Source organism: Sus scrofa, chromosome 11 (assembly GCF_054392235.1).
Source record: "Sus scrofa isolate SSC_HxYL_T2T_F1_AM1 chromosome 11, Sscrofa_HxYL_maternal_Yorkshire_Landrace_v2.0, whole genome shotgun sequence".
NCBI lineage: Eukaryota > Metazoa > Chordata > Mammalia > Artiodactyla > Suidae > Sus > Sus scrofa.
In genome coordinates, this window is record NC_139393.1 from 85558954 (window position 1) to 85576405 (window position 17452).

A 17452-nucleotide genomic window follows, 5' to 3' on the forward strand; every position below is an offset into this window, starting at 1 on the left:
CCGGGTGAGCGTGTCTCCAGCGCCCGCCGAGGCCGGGCCCGGACCCCTGCGGGCACAGGGGGCCTGAGCACCTCTCCTGCTAACTGGTTTTGGCTTGCCGACCTCGGGCCGCCGCTGTGCTCGGGCGGAGGCTCCTGCGTGGGGGTCTCCTTCCCACGTTTACCGTCCAGGGGCTCCCGCAGTTGGTTGTGATGTCAGTAGCTGGGACCGCCGGCAAGAGCGGCTGATTCCGGGTGGGGGCTCTGAGCGGAAGGAACAGCTTCGGGTCGGGAGGTTGGCACGTCGGGCAGCCGCTCCCCGGGGTGCGCGGCGTGGCCCCTTCTGGCCTCCCCACCCACATCACGCGGGTGTCCCTCACGGAGTTCGCTTGCTCTGGAAGCCTCCCTCAGGTCCGATGAAACACTGCCCCGTAAATGGAGCCACGGGCTTAACTGCTGCTGAGGTCAGAGCTCACTGCACCCATCAACCAGCCTTTCCGGGGACCAGAGAGCAGGGCCTGGACCTCCCTCTGTCACCGGGTCTGCGCCCATGGCCCCCTCCCCCGCTGACCACACTCAAGGGTAAGACGGGCTCTTCCTTCCCAGGCAAATCCTGGGCTCCCGCAGGGCTCTCGGTGGCATTTTTCTGCCACGAACATAGTTTAAAACACAAAATCCTTCGGATCACAGAAGCACCAGAGAACCACTGACCGTCTGGAAAACGGTAAATGACAGCTGACCTCAACTCTAGTTTACTGGGTCCGGAACCAAAAGGAAAATAAAATTTCTAACCACAACTGGTTTTTGGCTCACTCTGGACTCGCCGAATTCGACGTTCACGGCAGCAGAATGCGACCCGAGGTCATTAAAGGGTTCCTTTGCTGGGGGTGCCCAGGGAGGGGCCGGGAGCGGGGACAGGTCAGAGTGCAGACCGCCACCACCCAGCTCTTGTGAAATGCACGGGAGCAAAAACAGCGGTGTTTTGACAAAAACGTTTCCAGGTGGGGCTGCGTACAAAGCAGCCGCCACCGTTCCCACGGCTTCGATGTGTGAGTGGCAGAGGGGCTCGGAGGAGCCTTCGCTCCCGGATTCCCACAGTGGCTCTGAGGGCGTCCTGTCGACACGTGTCATCAGCACGTGTGCAGAGATGGAGGCCTCGTCGCCTGCTTGCGGTTGGGGGGGGGTGCTGGGGCCTCACCGAGAGGAGGCGGCTTCTACTCGAGCTCACAGGCAGGTTACCTGTCGCCACCTGGCCGTGGGTGCCAGCGGCTTGGCAGCCCTGGGAAGTGGGCCAGGCGGGTCCCCGGCAGGCAGGCTCGGGATGGGGCGGGAGGGCGCAGAGAGCACGGCCACATGTCTTCCTGGAAGGGTGTCGCCCCTCTGCAGGGGCAGCACCCCCACGTAGGAGTCAGGGACCCAGGACCCGGTGTTGTCAGTGCAGCAGGTTAAGGATCTGGAATCGTGACTACTGTGGCGCGGGTTCGATCCCTGGACTGGGAACTGCCACGTGCCAAGGGTGTGGCCGGGAAAAAAAAAAGAAAGTGAGCCAGAAAAAGCGTAAGTTTAGAAACATCCAAGCCCTGTATTAGCTTCTTGCCCATCCAACAAGAACTGTTGCATTTTAAAGCCATAAACAGACACTGGAACAGGGACTTGCTGTGTCATTGGATCCCCTTGAATTTGAAAACATGGTCCTTAGGTGGAACCCCCTCTGCAAAAATCGATCTGGTGAGTTGAGGCTGGATTACGAGCTTGTGTTGCGGCCCCACAGCGGAATTCAGCTAATAGGTTTTGTTTGTTTCAGCTGAAATCCAAAACTTCCCTGAGGTGTCCCACCCTGGCTGACATCGATTTTCAGCGTATTATGCGGTCTCTTTTGTCCTTGTGTGCCTTCTGCTTCCACACGTCGGCCACGGTTCCCAAATCCCAGCAAGACTGATGGCAAAGCGGGTGGTGAGACCCGCCGCCCTCTGGGGGGATTCGAGCCGGGAGCGTCCTGTCGGCAGAGCGGGAGGAGGGTCTGCACGGGCGCCTGTGGGGCCCGCCGTCTCCCTGACTGGGCTTCGAGGTCCAGGCAGGAGCGCGGCAACTGCATCCGACCTCGGCCCCTGGAAGGGACGACCCCCCCGTTCCCCGATGGAGGCGCACGGTTTGCTGTGCTCACCCCGTTTTATCTGGGGCGCCACTCTCCGAGTCTCGCGCTGTTGGGAATTCTCCTTTGGAAATGGATAGAGCTCAGTTTTTTCCGTGGGGCAGCGCTGTCTTAAAGACTTGTTCATTATCCCCTACGGTGGAGAGCACCCGCCCTCTGGAAAAACCAGGCTTCACCGTCGGGGGCAGGGGGGGCATTTTCAGAGACGTGAGGTTTGCTGACCCAGGACGAGGGCTCAGCAGGGGCCCAGAAGCAAAGGATGGTGACGCTTTGGGACCCAGGGATTGGTGGGAAGAGCTGAGTGATGACTCGATGGAGATAAAACGTGCAGGTCCTGAAACCACCAGTTCAGGGTACAGTTCAGTGGTTTCAGCACCTTTACCAAGTGATGGAGCATCAGCATGATCCAGTTTCAAAACCTTTTCAAGACCCCCAAAGAAAGCTGGTGCGCCAGCAAGGCCTGCCCAGCTCCACCTGTCCATCTGCATGGATCGGCCTGTTCTGGACACTCCACGTAAATGGCCTGTCCAGTGTCTGGCCCCTGGTGTCTGGCTCCGTCCACTCGGCTGGGGGTGGATCTGCGTCTCCTGGAGGCCTGTCGATTTTGAGCATCTTTCTGAGTGCTGTCGGCCACCTGCAGACCTTTGGAGAAAAGTCCCGTCCCATCCTCCTTGTCTGTTTATTCTTGGCTGTGACGGTCTTTCTATCCCGGGTCCCAATCCCTCATTGTATGATTCACAAGTATTTTGTAGGGCAAGCCGGGGGCCTTCCACATATCCTTGGGGACCACGCAGGCAAAGTCTTGACCCCTCGTCCCCCTGCATCTTGGCAGAACGTCTTGTGATTCCCTAGAGTCGTGCCCGGGGATAGGGAGCCCTCGTGGGCGCGATGGAGGGTGCGCCAGGCTTCGCCCTTTCCTGCATCCCTGCCAAGCATCTGTGAACACACAGGTGGCGTTAGAGACCAGTTTGGTCCTCGCCCTTTTGTTTCCGTGGACCGTCCACAAAGCAAGGCCCTGAGGAAAGGGAAGGGCTGGGACCTAACTGAGCAAATGTGCCAGCGGCGCTGCTGCTGAGGGTGGCGCTGGGGGCAGGGGTACACGTGAAAAGACTGCTTTCCCCGAGAGGTTGATAGATGAGCAGAGGAACAATCGTTTAAGCAAAGGAAAGAAAGAAAAAGGCCATGTAAGGCTTACAGTGACCTCAGACGGCAGGAATGCTAGGTTGCTCTCGCCTCTATTGGCTTCAAAAAGCGAGGGTTCCCTGAAGTCACAGCGGGTGACATGGGGCTGGACGGAGGCTGGAGCCTCGGCTGGCCCCCACCTGGCCTGTTTCCTTTCCCTGCAACTGGGGCCCCCGGCTGGGGCTGCCTGTCTTGGGGGGGAGGTCCAGGGCCCCTCCTGGGGCTGCCTGTCTGAAGGGTGAGGTGCAGGGCCCCCGCTGGGGCTCCTTCCTTTTGCCGTGGAGCGGAGGACCTCGCCCCGAGGGCGGGTGGGATGGGTGGTGGGCCCAGCCCTCCCCGGGGCCCTGCGCAGGTTTGTGTAACGCAGCCCAGCCTCTGAGCCCGAGCCCGGGAAGAACCTTGACCCCGCTGTGTCTCTGTCCGCAGTGTGCGGGGGAGGAGGACTGGGTGGACAGCCGGACCGTCTACGTGGGGCACAGGGAGCCCCCACCGGGCACCGAGGCCTACATCCCGCAGAGGTACCCCGATAACAGGATCGTCTCTGCCAAGGTGAGTCAGCCTGGCGGGGTCGCGGGGGCCTCCTGCCAGCCAGGGCTGTGCCCTCACCCGCCCTCCGTTGTCCCCAAACTCTGCTGAGACCATTCTCTTACAACGACGTCATGGTGAGTGTCGCATTCGAATCCCACCACTGCCACCCTTCGCCGTCTGGCCACGGGCCCGTCACTACCCCAGGCCAGCGTTTTCTCCTCTGCAAAGCGGAGGACACAGGTGCCACCACCTTGTGATGGAGCCCACTGAGTGCGGCCCTCTCGTTGCCGGGGCGGGGGCGGGGTGTCCTCACACCTTAGTGACCCGGAGGTGGGGCTCGAGGTGGGCTCGAGGATGTAGGTGCTGATTCTGGAGGGAACGTAAGTGGTGGCTTTGCAGGTCGTGAGGACACTGCACCCGCCTGGGTGTCCTGGCCGCCGAGGCCTGTGTCACAGACCTTCCTGTTGGCGCAGCGTGTGCAGAGCCCCCACATGCGTGCGGGCCACCTGGGCGCTGCTTTCCTGACTGTCAGACTGTCCCGTGCTGGTTAACAGGACTTGACAACAGGAAAGGGGTTTCCAAAGGCAGTTTTCTGAGTGGAATTACTGTATCTAAAATCGCAGCGTAGAATAATAACAGTAACTTTAATCCCCAGAAACACAACATGGGTGAGTAACTTGCTCGTAAAAAAAATTACGGCCAAACGTAGTCCACGGTTGCCCAGACATGACAGTGAAAGGGGGAATAAATAGGATTCCACATCCAGAATAGGCTTTCCAGTGGTGACATTCCGAAATGTGACAGTCTCAGAGTTCCCATCATGGCTCAGTGGTTAATGAACCTGACTAATGTCCACGAGGATGTGGCCTCGCTCGGTGGATTTAGGATCCGGCGTTGCTGTGAGCTGTGGTGCAGGTCACAGATGTGGCTCCGATCCCACGTTGCTGTGGCTGTGGTTGTGGTGTAGGCTGGCGGCTGCAGCTCTGATTCGACCTCTAGCTTGGGAACCTCCACACGCCGCAGGTGCAGCCTAAAAAGACAAAAAGAAAAAAAAAAAAAAAAAAGAAATGCGACGGTCTCAAGCGGGGCTTGCCAAAGATGAGGTCTGTGTGCGTGTGGCCCCGGAAGAACAGAATCTCCACGCATCTTGAAAGATACACTCCCGTGCAGAGCAGGGGCGTCAGGAAACGGGAAGTGCTGGAAGTCGTTCAGACGTGCACGTGTGAACTCGTGGGGACGCGCTGCCTCGTGTCTCATCCGGGCAGGACGTTTGTCAAAGGCACCCCAGCCTCGGAGTCCCGTCCCCCACAGCTGGATCCTCCTCCAGGGGGAGCCCTGATGTCCCAGCCCCGCTTCCTCCCGGTGACATGGCAGGTTCTGCGCAGGCTGCAGGGAGTGCAGTTCTGAAGCCCGGAGAGCCTGTGGGTTGGAGCCACAAAGCCCTTCTTAACGCGTCTGGAGACGCCCGGAGCTGCAGGACACTGGATGTTAAAGCCCCATCGGTGTTTGGGGGGCGGTGGCCAGGAGCAGCGACTCCGAACCCACTTCTGAGCCCTGCTGTCTGATTCAAGTTTTGAGCCAATGTGTCATTTCCATTACTCTTCTTTCAAATATTCCTGACGTCAGGGAGCAGCCAGACACCGAGGTGCCTTGTGTCACCTCCTGGCCCCACATCGTCGCTGTCCTCTCCTTCGTCAGGAGAGCCTTCCTGGTCTGTGGTGGCTTCTCATGTCCCGAGCCCCCTCGGGTCCCGAGAGAGGAGACCCCGCCCGGGGTGGGGGGTTGGGATAGGTTGTGAAACAGGTGCAGGCTCCTGGGCGCCCTCTCGAAACCGTCGCTTCTCCCGGAAGCTGTGGAGCAGGAACTGACAGAACGAAGTCAGCATCCTTCCAGGAGACTTGAAGTCAGGTCCAGGTGTGTAGATGCTGGTGTGTAATGTCACGGCCCAGTCACGGACAGCGCAACCGCTGTGGCTGATCCATGTCACGACAGAGGCCCGCAGACCGGGGCCTGTCCAGCGGGCAGTCAGGGGACGGGCCGCCGATGGAGACCAGCTGGCAGGAAAATCTAGACACAGGGTCGCTTTCGTCCAACAGCAGCTCGGGATGTGTGGCAAAGGCGCTTCCATTTGTGAAACCAGTTTACGAACAGGCCAGGAGAGTATGTTGGCCGTGATGGATCTGTGTTTTCTTGGGAAGAAGACATTCATTTCTGCCTTAAGAGGAAACTTGCCAGGCTTCTCAAGTGCACAGAAGCCCGCGCTCAGGAAGTTCCCTTTTACCAAAGCCGAAGCTTGGAAAGCATTTATCTTTCACGAGGGGTGAAAATGCCGCTAATGGAGCCAAACCCCTGGCCGGATCCATAGCTGTGCTGTCGCTGGTCATCGGTGATGGATCCACGTTCCGTTTCCTTTTTGGGGAAACACACTGGGCAGAACCTGGTAGAAGAAGGAAAAACAAGACCCCAGCGGGACCCCCTTCCTGTGCTCCTGACTCTGGCCGAGCCCCTGCCCAGGGCCCGCTTGAGCCTGCCAGGCGCCAGGTCCTGGACACAGAGAACAGCGGGGCTTCATCCTCACAAAACGGTGTTTGGGACAAAATCCACGTGGCTCGCAGCTCTGCCCTCAGGACGCTGCGGAATTAAACATCTCTCAAAGCGGAATCCTTGTGCCTCTTGGCAGAGGCGCAAGTTAGGGTGGTGGTGCCGTAATGACCTCTGCACCGGCCGTGTCCCTTCGGCTCTGATAATCAACCCCGAGGCCCACGCGTGAGGAAGCCAAGCACCAGAACAAGATGTGGGAGCACCCTCGGCCCGTGACCCCGCTGCGGACGCACGCCGCCCCCCCGTCCCCATCGTAACTCGCATCATTTCCCAGCCTCGGTGGATCCAGAACTTTTTTGCAAATTTTCCTGCTTTTCACAGCCCATCTCCTGGTTGTGAAAGGGAGTTGAGGGCGTGGGTTGCTGCCCCCAGGGTGCTGTCGGGGCCACATGGGGACACCGGGGCCGCGCCCCCTCCCTGGATGAAAGCACCTGGGCTGCAGGTGGTTCCAGATGCTCTCATTTTAGACTCTGGGCCTGCGCAGCCGTGGCATCCGGGCTGTTCTGGGTCTTGTCCCTGCATGACTGGAGGTTGTCCAGGCCTGACGACCTGACCAGGTGCACTGCCAGCCTGGACAGAAGCCGAGGTGGTGCACACAGAGGGCACAGTGGCCAAAAGCAGCTCGGGCACATGCACCCTGTGGGCACCAAGTCTTCTGGGGTGAGGCACGAGGCCTGTCGCTGTCCGGTAGGCCTCGGCCTTTCTCTAGTCGTCTGATGCGAAAGACGCGCTCAGCTCCCTGGTCGGAAGAAAAGCACCCCCCTGCTTGTGGCTCCACCAGGGGATCCCAGGAAAAACTCCGAGCAACTGATCGTGTCACCGCGGAAGGCGGAGCTTCAGCACGATGCCGCTCAGGCGGTTGTATTGTGTGTCCCAATACAAATACTGCATTGTTTTGTGGCCCAAGGGTCTAGGGAAAGAGTTAGGTCATTGCAGTGTAACAGCGATCAAAAGTGTGCAGGTGGCCACGCCGATGGTTTGCCAGCTCTCATGCGGGTAATAAAATGCTCATTTTCTGCCATCCGTGCCATACGGATACATCGGCGTAGCCATGGATGTTTACACTGTCTCGCTGGGTGTTTGCTTTTCTTACCAAACATCATGAGGGATCACTAACCCACCTTTTGGCTAAATTACTAAAAATCAGCAGCAATGACTTGTTACACTCGCTTCTTCTGGAAAACACGGGTTTACAGAGCACCCTCTCCGAGCGGCGGCACGGGCTGTCTGTGACTGACCAGAGTAAAGGCGTCATTCGAGTGGTTTTAAATCCCACACCCGAGTTGGTTCCCTGGTGGACTGGGCTCTGGGAACTGAAAGGGAGTCCTGACTTGTAGCATTAAAATCGAATAAGCCTAGGTTTTCACGTAGCGTGCCAGGGTTCGTCACGCCGGGCCTGCAGTTTGCCAGGACTGTAGATGACGTGCTGTCATAAATAAATGAGGCTTTTCTCGCGTGGAGACCTTCAAGCACACAGGCAAGCAGGGAGACGAGGTGACAGATCGCCATGCGCTTGGCGCCCGCTGTCCGCCGTCAGCCGCAGGTGGCCGGGCGCGTTTCCTCTGTGCCTGTTTTCTCCCAAAAGTTCATTTTGAAGCAAATCCCAAACAGTGTGTGATTTGCATCTATAAATATTTTAACAGACGGAAGGTGGGATTTTACGTGGGAACTTTTTCCGTTAATGCGACTTTTCTCAAGGTGCAGAATTGCAGCGTCTCTGCCATTTTCGAGGCTCCATCTTGAACCCCCCCCCCCCATTCTTATACTCATGGATGACACAGAACTCAACATGAAAGAACTTCCTCAGCCTGACCCGATTTTTCCGTGTCAGGACCAGGGTTTCTTACGGAATCTGACTCCAAAGTCTGTGTTTTTTGTGGTGTAATAAAGAGTAAATATTTTGAGAAGTCCATGGAGTAGCCAGATGTCCGGAGGCCAGAGAGCAAATTAAGAATTTGGATCATGGGTCCTTGGAGATATTTGTTTTAGGGCAGAAAGTGCCTCTGCTGTTGACTCTACAAGCCATCAGGGCTGGGGTTTGGTTTTGTGTGTTTTTCTGGTTGAGGAGCGGATCGAGAAGACGGAGCTGTCTCAACTCCTGCGGCTCCATTTCTGTCCCGAACACCTGCTTTTGCTCCTCCATCTGGTTGTACTCAAGAGATGACAGCCTGGGATGCATTCAACAAAATCCAACACACCTGTTCGTGGTAGAAACTCTCGGAACAGAGGAGAATGTTCGCGGCTTGGGAAAGGACGTCCACCGAACAGACGAACCGCAGCAGGACCGTCCTTTAGGGTGAGAAACTTGTTGCTTCCGCGCAAATCCTGAGAGCAGGACAGAGGCCCTTGTCAGCGTTCTTGCTCAGCACCTCACTGGAAGTCCTGGCTGATGCTCAGAGAGCAGGGAGGGACGGCGGAGATCAACCGAGTGGGAAGGAGGTAATAGACTCTCTCTGTCTACAAGGGCCGTGATGGCCTCTGTAGAGCCTCCCGGGATGTACTCGCCGTCACAGCGAGACTGCAGCTTGCGAAAGTCGTCGGGTTCCTCTGCGCCAGCGACGCACAGCCGGGATCCGAACTAGAAACACAAGCCCGGTTTCAAGAAGTTGTGCTGGAGACCCTGGCGCCCAAGGCGGCTGAGGATGAGCGTTTGGTAACCAGTGTCCCCATCGGAGGTGCCAGCTCCATCCCCGGCGGAACCCACCAACATCCTTGTGGGTCCAGAGGCAGAGAGTGGCGGGCGGGGCCGGGTCTCCCTCCTCGGTGCACGATTGTCGCTAAAGGCAAAACTCAAGTGGAGTTTTCAGATCGAGGCCCAAGCTCCATGTTTGGTGTCGGTTAGTGACATCTGGGGCCTTGTGTTCACCACAGGCTAGGGACGTCTCCGCCTGAGGCAGAGACGAGAGGCTTGGCCAGAAAGGGACCCCACCAGCCCCCCCCCCCCGCGCCCCCCGCAGCCCTCTAGGAGGGGCGAGGGCAGGCCCAGGACAGCCCCGTGTCGCCAAGCTGGGCCACCCTCACCGAAAAGCAATGACTTCTGTCCTACGTTCCGTTACCTGCCAGGCACACTGTGCCAGAAAGGAGCTCACCAGACATTTCAGTCAAGGGAGTTCCTGTCCCGGCTCAGCGGAGGCAAATCTGACTGACATCCATGAGGACGCGGGTTCGATCCCTGGCCTCACTCCGTGGGTTAGGGATCCAGCGTTGCCGTGAGCTGTGGTGTAGGTGGCAGATGCAGCTTGGATCTGGTGTTGCTGTGGCTGGGGTGTAGACTGTCGGCTGAAGTTCCCCTGCCACCCCTGGCCTGGGAACTTCCATGTGCTGTCGGCGCGGCCCTAAAAAGACAAAAAAAAAAACCTTTTTTTTTCAGTCAAAAAAACCTGCTGACCCCATGTGTTTGGAGTTAACAATCAGATGTTTATATTTTATGAGAGACGTTTTAATAATAAAACCATTCTTGGTAGTTCCCACTGTGGCGCAGTGGGGTGGTGATCTGGCTTGTCTCTGTGGAGGCACCAGTTCGATCCCCAGCCCTGCCCAGTGGGTCAAGGATCTGGCGTTGCTGTGGCATAGGTCACAACTCCAACTCAGATTCAGTACATGGCCTAGAAATTTCCATATGCTGTGGGTGTGGCAAAAAAAAAAAAAAAAAAAAAAAAAAGGACAAGGAGTTCCCGTCGTGGCTCAGCAGTAACAAACCTGACTAGTATCTATGAGGACGCAGGTTCGATCCCTGGCCGCACTCAGTGGGTTAAGGATCTGGCATTTCTGTGAGCTCTGAAGTAGGTTGTAGATGCGGCTCGGATCCTGCGTGGCTGTGGCTGTGGCTGTGGCTGTGGTGTAGGCTGGCAGCTATAGCTCGGATTCGACCCCTATCCTGGGAACCCCCAATTGTCGCAGGTGCAGCCCTAAAAAAAAAAAAAAAGGAAGAAGGAAAATAATAAAACTATTCTTAAGCTACTTTGCATGACCCCGAATCACCTGGAACCAGACCACTTGCATTTACTACTTTCGGAGCAGGAATTGTGTTAGCAGCTTGTTTTTACGGTCAACAAAATTGATGCCTACGAACGCACTTGTTGGACTTGTTGAGTATCTGAAACTAGGCCTCCTGTGCGTTGGCGTGCGGGCTGCGTGGCAGAGGGACAGGGAAGGTGCCATCAAAGTGACCCTTTCTCTCTTCTGTGCACAGTACACGTTCTGGAACTTCATACCCAAGAACCTGTTTGAACAGTTCAGAAGAATAGCCAACTTTTACTTCCTCATCATATTCCTGGTCCAGGTAAGGCGTGTCACCTGTCGCCTGAGGTGACCGGTCAGGAATGCCGGGGACGGGCTGGTTTGCTGAAAAGGGACGAAAAGGACGAGGACCTGGCGCCTTTCCCTTTCTTCAGGAACCAGCGTCCTGGTTCAGAGACCTGGTCACTAAAACCCGGGCGTGGGCACTCTGCCACCAGCTGCTCCTGGCCCCCTTCTGTCCTTGTCCTCCAGTACCGACGGGAGGCTGGCAGCTTCCCCATCTCTAGGGGCAATTCACCAGCCGCCCCGGCCTCTCACCCGTACCCCTGCCTGCCCTCTTCCTAAGCTCGCCTGGGTGCTCCTCAGAAAGCACTTAGAGAAAAAAGAGCAAAGACAGCGTGAAAACTGCAGCGCGGCACGAGTTAGGGAAACAGGTCACATGCGTTTTAAGAGCAGCAGCTTTGGAGTTCTGCTGTGGCTCAGTGGTTAACGAATCCGACTAGGAACCATGAGGTTGCGGGTTTGATCCCTGGCCTTGCTCTGTGGGTTAAGGGTCCGACGTTGCCGTGAGCTGTGGCGTAGGTTGCAGATGCAGCTCAGATCCCGTGTGGCAGTGGCTGTGGCGTAGGCCCGTGGCTACAGCTCTAATTCCACCCCTAGCCTGGGGACCTCCATGTGCCATGGGTGTGACCCTAGAAAAAAGGCAAAAAGGAAAAAAAAGCAGCAGCTTTGAGAGTCCCCTGGTGACCTAGGGGTTAATTCAGTGGTTGAGGACTCAGAGTCTCTGGCCCGAGGGCCTGGGGCACAGCCGAATAAAAAAGAGCAGCAGGGTAATTTGTCTCAGTCATTAAAACTTACAATTGGGAGCTCCCATTGTGGCACAGCGGTTAATGAATCCAACCATGAGGTTGCGGGTTCGATCCCTGGCCTTGCTCAGTGGGTGAAGGATCCGGCATTGCCATGAGCTGTCGTGTAGGTCGAAGATGAGGCTCGGGCCCTGCATTGCTGTGGCTGTGGCGTAGGCCAGCAGCTATAGCTATAGCCGATTGGATCCCTAGCCTGGGAACCCCCATATGCCACAGCTGTGGCCCTAGAAAAGGCAAAAAAAAAAAAAGACTCACACACACAGAAAATACAGTTGAAGGGCTCTTAAAATTCCCCCAGCAGTGATTCGTCCAAATACAGTCACCCGGCAGCCGGGGAGGTAACGGAAACGCAGCGTCACCAGGGTCAGCCCGGGGCTCTGCCACCCGAAGAGGTTTCCTTAAGCAGCCCCCTCGTTGGGGGCCCGTCCTCAGTTTTGTGGGAAGATGAGAGGCTTGCTTCTTGCCTGATTGACCGCTGCTTTCGGGGTGAAGTGGGCAACCGTCGAGCGATTTAAGGGGAGTCGAGGCCGCGCTGGGAGGCCGGGCAGCCCTGGAAGCGCCCTTGAAACTGACTCAGCCGCTCCCTCCGCGCAGCTCATCATCGACACGCCCACGAGCCCCGTGACGAGCGGCCTCCCCCTGTTCTTCGTCATCACTGTCACGGCCATCAAACAGGTGAGCGCGTCGCCGGTTCCTTTCAGCTCCGTCACAGGGAATTGAGGCGGCTTCTGGAAACCCCTCCTGCGTCTGTTTAGATTAATTAAAACTGGCGTTCCAATCAGAGAGCCTGTCCAGCGTGGGCTAGTGTGGACCCCGAGAGCTCGAGGAGGAAGCTGTCGCCCTCACGTTGGGTCCGCGGGAGGCGGCCCCTGACGGGTGGGTTGCCTCACTCGCTGTGTCCCGGCTGCTTGAACCCCAGGCCCTGCCCCTGCGAGGGTCTGGGACGGGGTTTGGGGTGGGTCGTGGGCGGTTCCTTGAGTCCTGAAGGCCGTGACCACGGAAGCACAGCCGTCTGTTACTCCTAGGACCCCTTCAGCCGTCACCTCTATTCAGTTACAGAAAACTCCCCTCCCCCAGAAAGAAACCCCAAACCCGTGAGCGCCCCTCCCCGCCCTCCTCGGCCCCTGGCAGCCACCAGGCTACTTTCACTTGCTGTCGTTGGCCTTTTCTGGTTGTTTCACGTCCACGGACGCCTGCGCCTGTGATCCCTTGTGTCGGGCTGGGTTTCGAGGTTTGTCCTTGAAGATGCTGCCCCCGCCGCCTCCCCTCCGTCCTCCTCCCTCCAACTCACACGCCTGCACTTGGCCCTTCTCCCCTCGGCCCTCAGCGTAGACAGCCCCCTCCAGGAGCCAGCGCCTGGCCAGCTCCCCTGCACCCCGCGCCCCACCGCGGCCGCCCTGCCGCCTCGGTGTCCCATGTCATCCCCTCTGCCTTTCCCGGCAAGCGCTCAGCACCCCCGAGACCTCCGAGCAGGTTCTGGCCCCCTGGGGAGCCCAGGCACAGCCCTGGCGGTGAGCAGCCTGGCACGGTCACCGCAGCCACTGAGCCTGGCCTTCCACGCGCTCCCCGGTGGGAGAGTCCGGGAAACCCGCTGTCCGATGCGGTGGCACAGGCTCCCGGCTGGTCCTCTCCGCCCCGGGTGGAGGACATGGGGAGGCCGGCCTCACAGAGGGCACAGGCCGTGACCTGCACGACGGCCGGGACCTGGAGAATGGGTTGGCTGGGGGCCATGTGAGGGACGTGCCAGGACCTGCCCCCGGGAGGGCATCGGGTGAGAGGAGAGTCGCACCAGAGGTGACTGGTTTTGAGAGCGGCCGCGGCGGGAGTGGGGACCCGGCCGGAGGCTGCACCTGAGCCAACAGCAGGGCGCCGCCGGCTCCCGGGCTCACGGGAGTCCCTCCTGCCCTCAGGGTTACGAGGACTGGCTGCGCCACAAGGCCGACAGCGCCATGAACCAGTGCCCCGTCCACTTCATCCAGCACGGCAAGCTGGTGCGGAAGCAGAGCCGGAAGCTGAGGGTGAGTCAGACCCTGGGCCGTGACCCCGGCCGGCCTGGAGCCAGCAGCAGTGGAAGAAGGACACCAGTTCTATGCGCCGGGCGACGTGGTTGAAGTTGTTTTGTCTGCTGGCTGTGGCCCCATCCTCGTCCCCAGTACTTCTGCATATTCTTTTTTTAACTTGCTGTTCCTGTGCTTTAACTGGCAGCCTTGAATCGACTTTGTTTTTAGAGCAGGTTTAGGGTCACAGCCACCAGAGCCTTGCCGTGTCCTCCTGCCCCTCACACACGGCCTCCTGCTGGGGCCGCTGTCTGAAGCCCGCGAGGCCATCGGAGCCAGTGCAGGCAGGCCACGCTCTAAACACCGGCAGAAAAGTTGTTTTACGAGAAGGCACAATCACGTTAGAATGATTCACTCCGCTAGTTGGAACCGGGTGAACGTTGGGACAGAAACCTCTCTGAAAGCTGCATGTCAGTTTCATTTTTTCAGTGGATGATTGGTGTGGCAACATATCATTATATTTAAATTGTGTCTTGGTGATTTTAGTGGATTTTGCTTTCATGCCTGGCTGTTCAGAAGCACCTGAGTGTGTGCGGACCGTACGTGTGGCTTGGACGGTTCGTCCTCGAGTGTGTTTAGCTTTGAGCCTGGGGATGGAGCCCGGCCATCCCCCTCCAGCCCCCTCCTCGGGCTGGTCCTTGTCCCCAGCACCGCCCGCCTGGCCTCCCCTCACTGTCCCCCTGGGTTGCTTTCCTGGCAGAAATCATGGGAGCCGCCAGCCTGGGGGGCAGCGGGGCCTCAGGAGGAGGACAGGATCAGGACGCCGGGACCCTCCTGGTCACCTGTCATCAGCATGCGGTCACCTTTGTTAGCCTCGTGATGGTTACGTGTGTTTTATGTATGTGTGTGTGTGTGTGTGTGTGTGTGTGTGTGCACGTGCGTGTTTGTGTGTGTGTGTATTTACTGTCTTTTGTCTTTTTAGGGCCGAACCAGTGGCACATGGAGATTCCCAGGCTAGGGGTCGAATCGGAGCTGTAGCCACCGGCCTACACCACAGCCACAGCCACGCGAGATCCGAGCCGCGTCTGCGACCTACACCACAGCTCATAGCAATGCCGCATCCCTGACCCACTGATCGAGGCCAGGGGTCGAACCTCAACCTCATGGTTCCTTAGTCGGATTCGTTTCCGCCGTGCCACGACAGGAACTCCTGTTCTGTGTGTTATATATTGGAAGTCTTTTTTAAAGGTTTCCAACCACATTCTCTCTGTTTTATGAATTACTGCCCAGGTGGTCCAGTCATTTTAAACGCGCTCCCTGCTATTAGCCCCCACTGGCCATGTGTCCCTGGCCGTCGTGGGTGTGGGGGGGCGTGCTGGGAGGGGCCGCTCAGCGTGGGAGCAGCGGTGGGGGCTCGTCTGCATGTAAACAGGCTCCTGTGGACCCTGGGCTCTAAATCCAGTTGCCTTTAACTTCGACTGTCTTTCCTTTACGAAGCCTTCTGTACTTTGAATAAGCATCTCTTCAAAAACGCAGACACGAACAGTACCCACCAGCGGAAAATTGCGTTCTAACGCATTAATCTTGCACGTCTGCTGTGTATCCAGCCTGTTTTACCCGAGAGGGTTTTAATGGACTCTGTGAGACGACAAGAAAGATCAGGCTGCACGAGGCTGGTAGGAAAGGAGCCTGAGACTGGTCGCCTCCAGGACGCGTGCTTCCATGGGTGCACTGGTACAGTGACGGGCTCCTGCGTGCAGCCCGATTCCCGTAACCCAGGTCTGGGCATCTGGGCGCCTTCGTTCGTGCAGTGCCCGTGGGGCGGAGCAGTGAAGGAGGTCGCGGTGTTTCCAGTTTGGGGTTTTTATGAACAAAGCTGCTGGGAAGAATTTCATGTAGGTTTTTGTATGAATATAGTTTTCATTTCTCTGGCATAAAAACTCAAGGGTTCAACTGCTGGGTCATATACTAAGTCCATTTTCAGTTGTTAAAGGAGCAGCCAGGCCATTTCCCGGAGCGTCGGCACCGTTTTGGGTTCCCTCCCGCGACGCGTCTGAGCCCCGCTTCTCGGCTCCCGCCGGCCTGCAGGGTTGTCCCTGCTTCTTCTGCGTCTCCGTGTTTTTTTTCACCCGAAGCACATGGAGGTTCCCAGGCCAGGGGTCGAATTGGAGCTGCAGCCACCGGCCTACACCACAGCCACAGCCACGCGGGATCTGAGCTGCATCTGCCACCTACACCACAGCTCAGGGCAGCACTGGATCCTTAACCCTCGGAGCGAGGCCAGGGATCGAACCCGCGTCCTCATAGATGCCAGTCGGGTTCGTTACCACTGAGCCAGGACGGGGACTCCGCCGTGGGGTTTAAATGCGAGTTTCCCCAGTGGCCTTTGAACTTCTCAGCTTGCGCTTATCTGCCGTCAGGACGCCCTCTTCCCTGAAACGTCCCTTCGTGGCTCTCACCCACTTCCTACTCGGATTATTGAGGGTTTTTTCCTGCCGAATGTTGAGAGCGCACGTACTCTGATACTAGTCCTTTGTCGGCAGTGCTTCAGTGCGGTGTTTCACAGGCACAAGATGTCATTCGGGTGAAGTCCCACTTACTGATTTTTCTGTTTATAGACGAGGCTGTCGGTGTCAAGGTTAAGAACTTTTTGCCAAGCCCTGCAGTCCAAAGATTTTTTTTCCCTGAGAGTGTCATGGTTTTGTGTTTGGCATTTAAGATCCCGATCCCCTTCGTGTCAGGTCTTACGTGAGGTGTGACGTTTCGGTGACAAGGTGTGACGTTTCGGTGACGGCGTCTCTCACCCTCCAAGCTTGTCTGCCGCAGAGGCTCCCTCCCGCGTTGAGCTGGTTTCACACCTTTGTCCAAAGTCAGCTGAGCATTTCCCGGGGGTCTGTTTCCGGGTTCTCTGCTCTCTTGCGATGGTCTGTGCCAGTCCTCTATAGGAGCACGCGGAACCTCGGAGTCCTCACAGCCGCCACGCCGCAGGACCCCCCGGCCGGCGACCTTCCCTCGCCCTGCCGGTCGTGCCAGGGCCCAGGCCTTTCCACAGAAAGTTCAGAATAAGCTCGTCGAGGTGCAGAGATCCAACCCATCGGTCCCTTTGGGGAGTGTTGCCTCCGGTTTTAAAGTCCCCAGACATGGGTGTGAGCTGGGCCCCCGAGTTCCAGGGGACAGGGACCCACCTGGGACAAAGCCTGGCAAAGCGCCAGTTCTGGGAGCCCCTCTTGAGCAGCAGCAAGACCGTCCAGCTGTTGGAAGGATTGCGACCGCCAGCTCGTCACCTGATTCGTGGGGTTTGATGGCCGTTTACCTTCCTGACACCGTCCAGTGTCACACTGACAAGAGGGCCTCCTTTCTCAGAGGCTTTCCTTGGGGAAAATCCTCAAACTTGAACTCCTGCTTGGCCGAATCAAGGGCAGTCCCATTACGGGTGTTCGTTGGTGGCTCATCGGGGATCGTTCTGTCGCGGCCACTCGGAAGTGTCGCGGGTCCCAGGCTGGTGGGAAAACCTCACTGGACTTCCCTGGGTCTGGCCCGAAGGCCTGGGAAACGGCCCTGCTCAGAGGGGCGCCGACAGCCACATCCCTTCCTGCGAGGACGCGCAGAGGTCCCCGGGCTGCCGGTCGCGGCTGCGGGCGGCCGGGAGCTGCTCAGGAGGCCGGTTTCAGTTCCCGGCGATGTCTGTCCTGCAGGTTGGCGACGTCGTCATGGTCAAAGAGGACGAGACCTTCCCCTGTGACCTGATCTTCCTGTCCAGCAGCCGCGCGGACGGCACCTGCCACGTGACCACGGCCAGCCTGGATGGAGAATCCAGTCACAAGGTGACACGTGCCCACCATCCGCGGCCCTCGGGGCCGCCCTGCACCCCACTCCCGCCCCCCGCCGTGCTCCCGGGGCTCCAGGTGT

General features: G+C 58.1%; 1 protein-coding gene across 18 annotated transcripts in view; it reads left to right on the forward strand.

Moving 5' to 3' along the window:
- The window catches only part of ATP11A (ATPase phospholipid transporting 11A), a 109310-nt gene that overhangs the window by 46511 nt on the left and 45347 nt on the right, over positions 1-17452 (forward strand). For 15 of the 18 annotated variants that reach the window (XR_014819988.1, XR_014819987.1, XR_014819990.1 and 12 more), the window contains 5 exons: positions 3739-3861; positions 10634-10723; positions 12141-12221; positions 13457-13564; positions 17239-17367. Coding sequence is in view for 14 of the 18 variants with exons in the window: in XM_084982368.1 (XP_084838494.1) it covers positions 3739-3861; positions 10634-10723; positions 12141-12221; positions 13457-13564; positions 17239-17367 (531 nt within the window). In the remaining 4 variants the exon portion in view is untranslated. Of the gene's footprint in view, positions 1-3738; positions 3862-8430; positions 9663-10633; positions 10724-12140; positions 12222-13456; positions 13565-17238; positions 17368-17452 lie in introns of those variants that run through there. The other 3 variants (XM_084982370.1, XM_084982371.1, XM_021065942.2) reach the window with 3 other exon arrangements.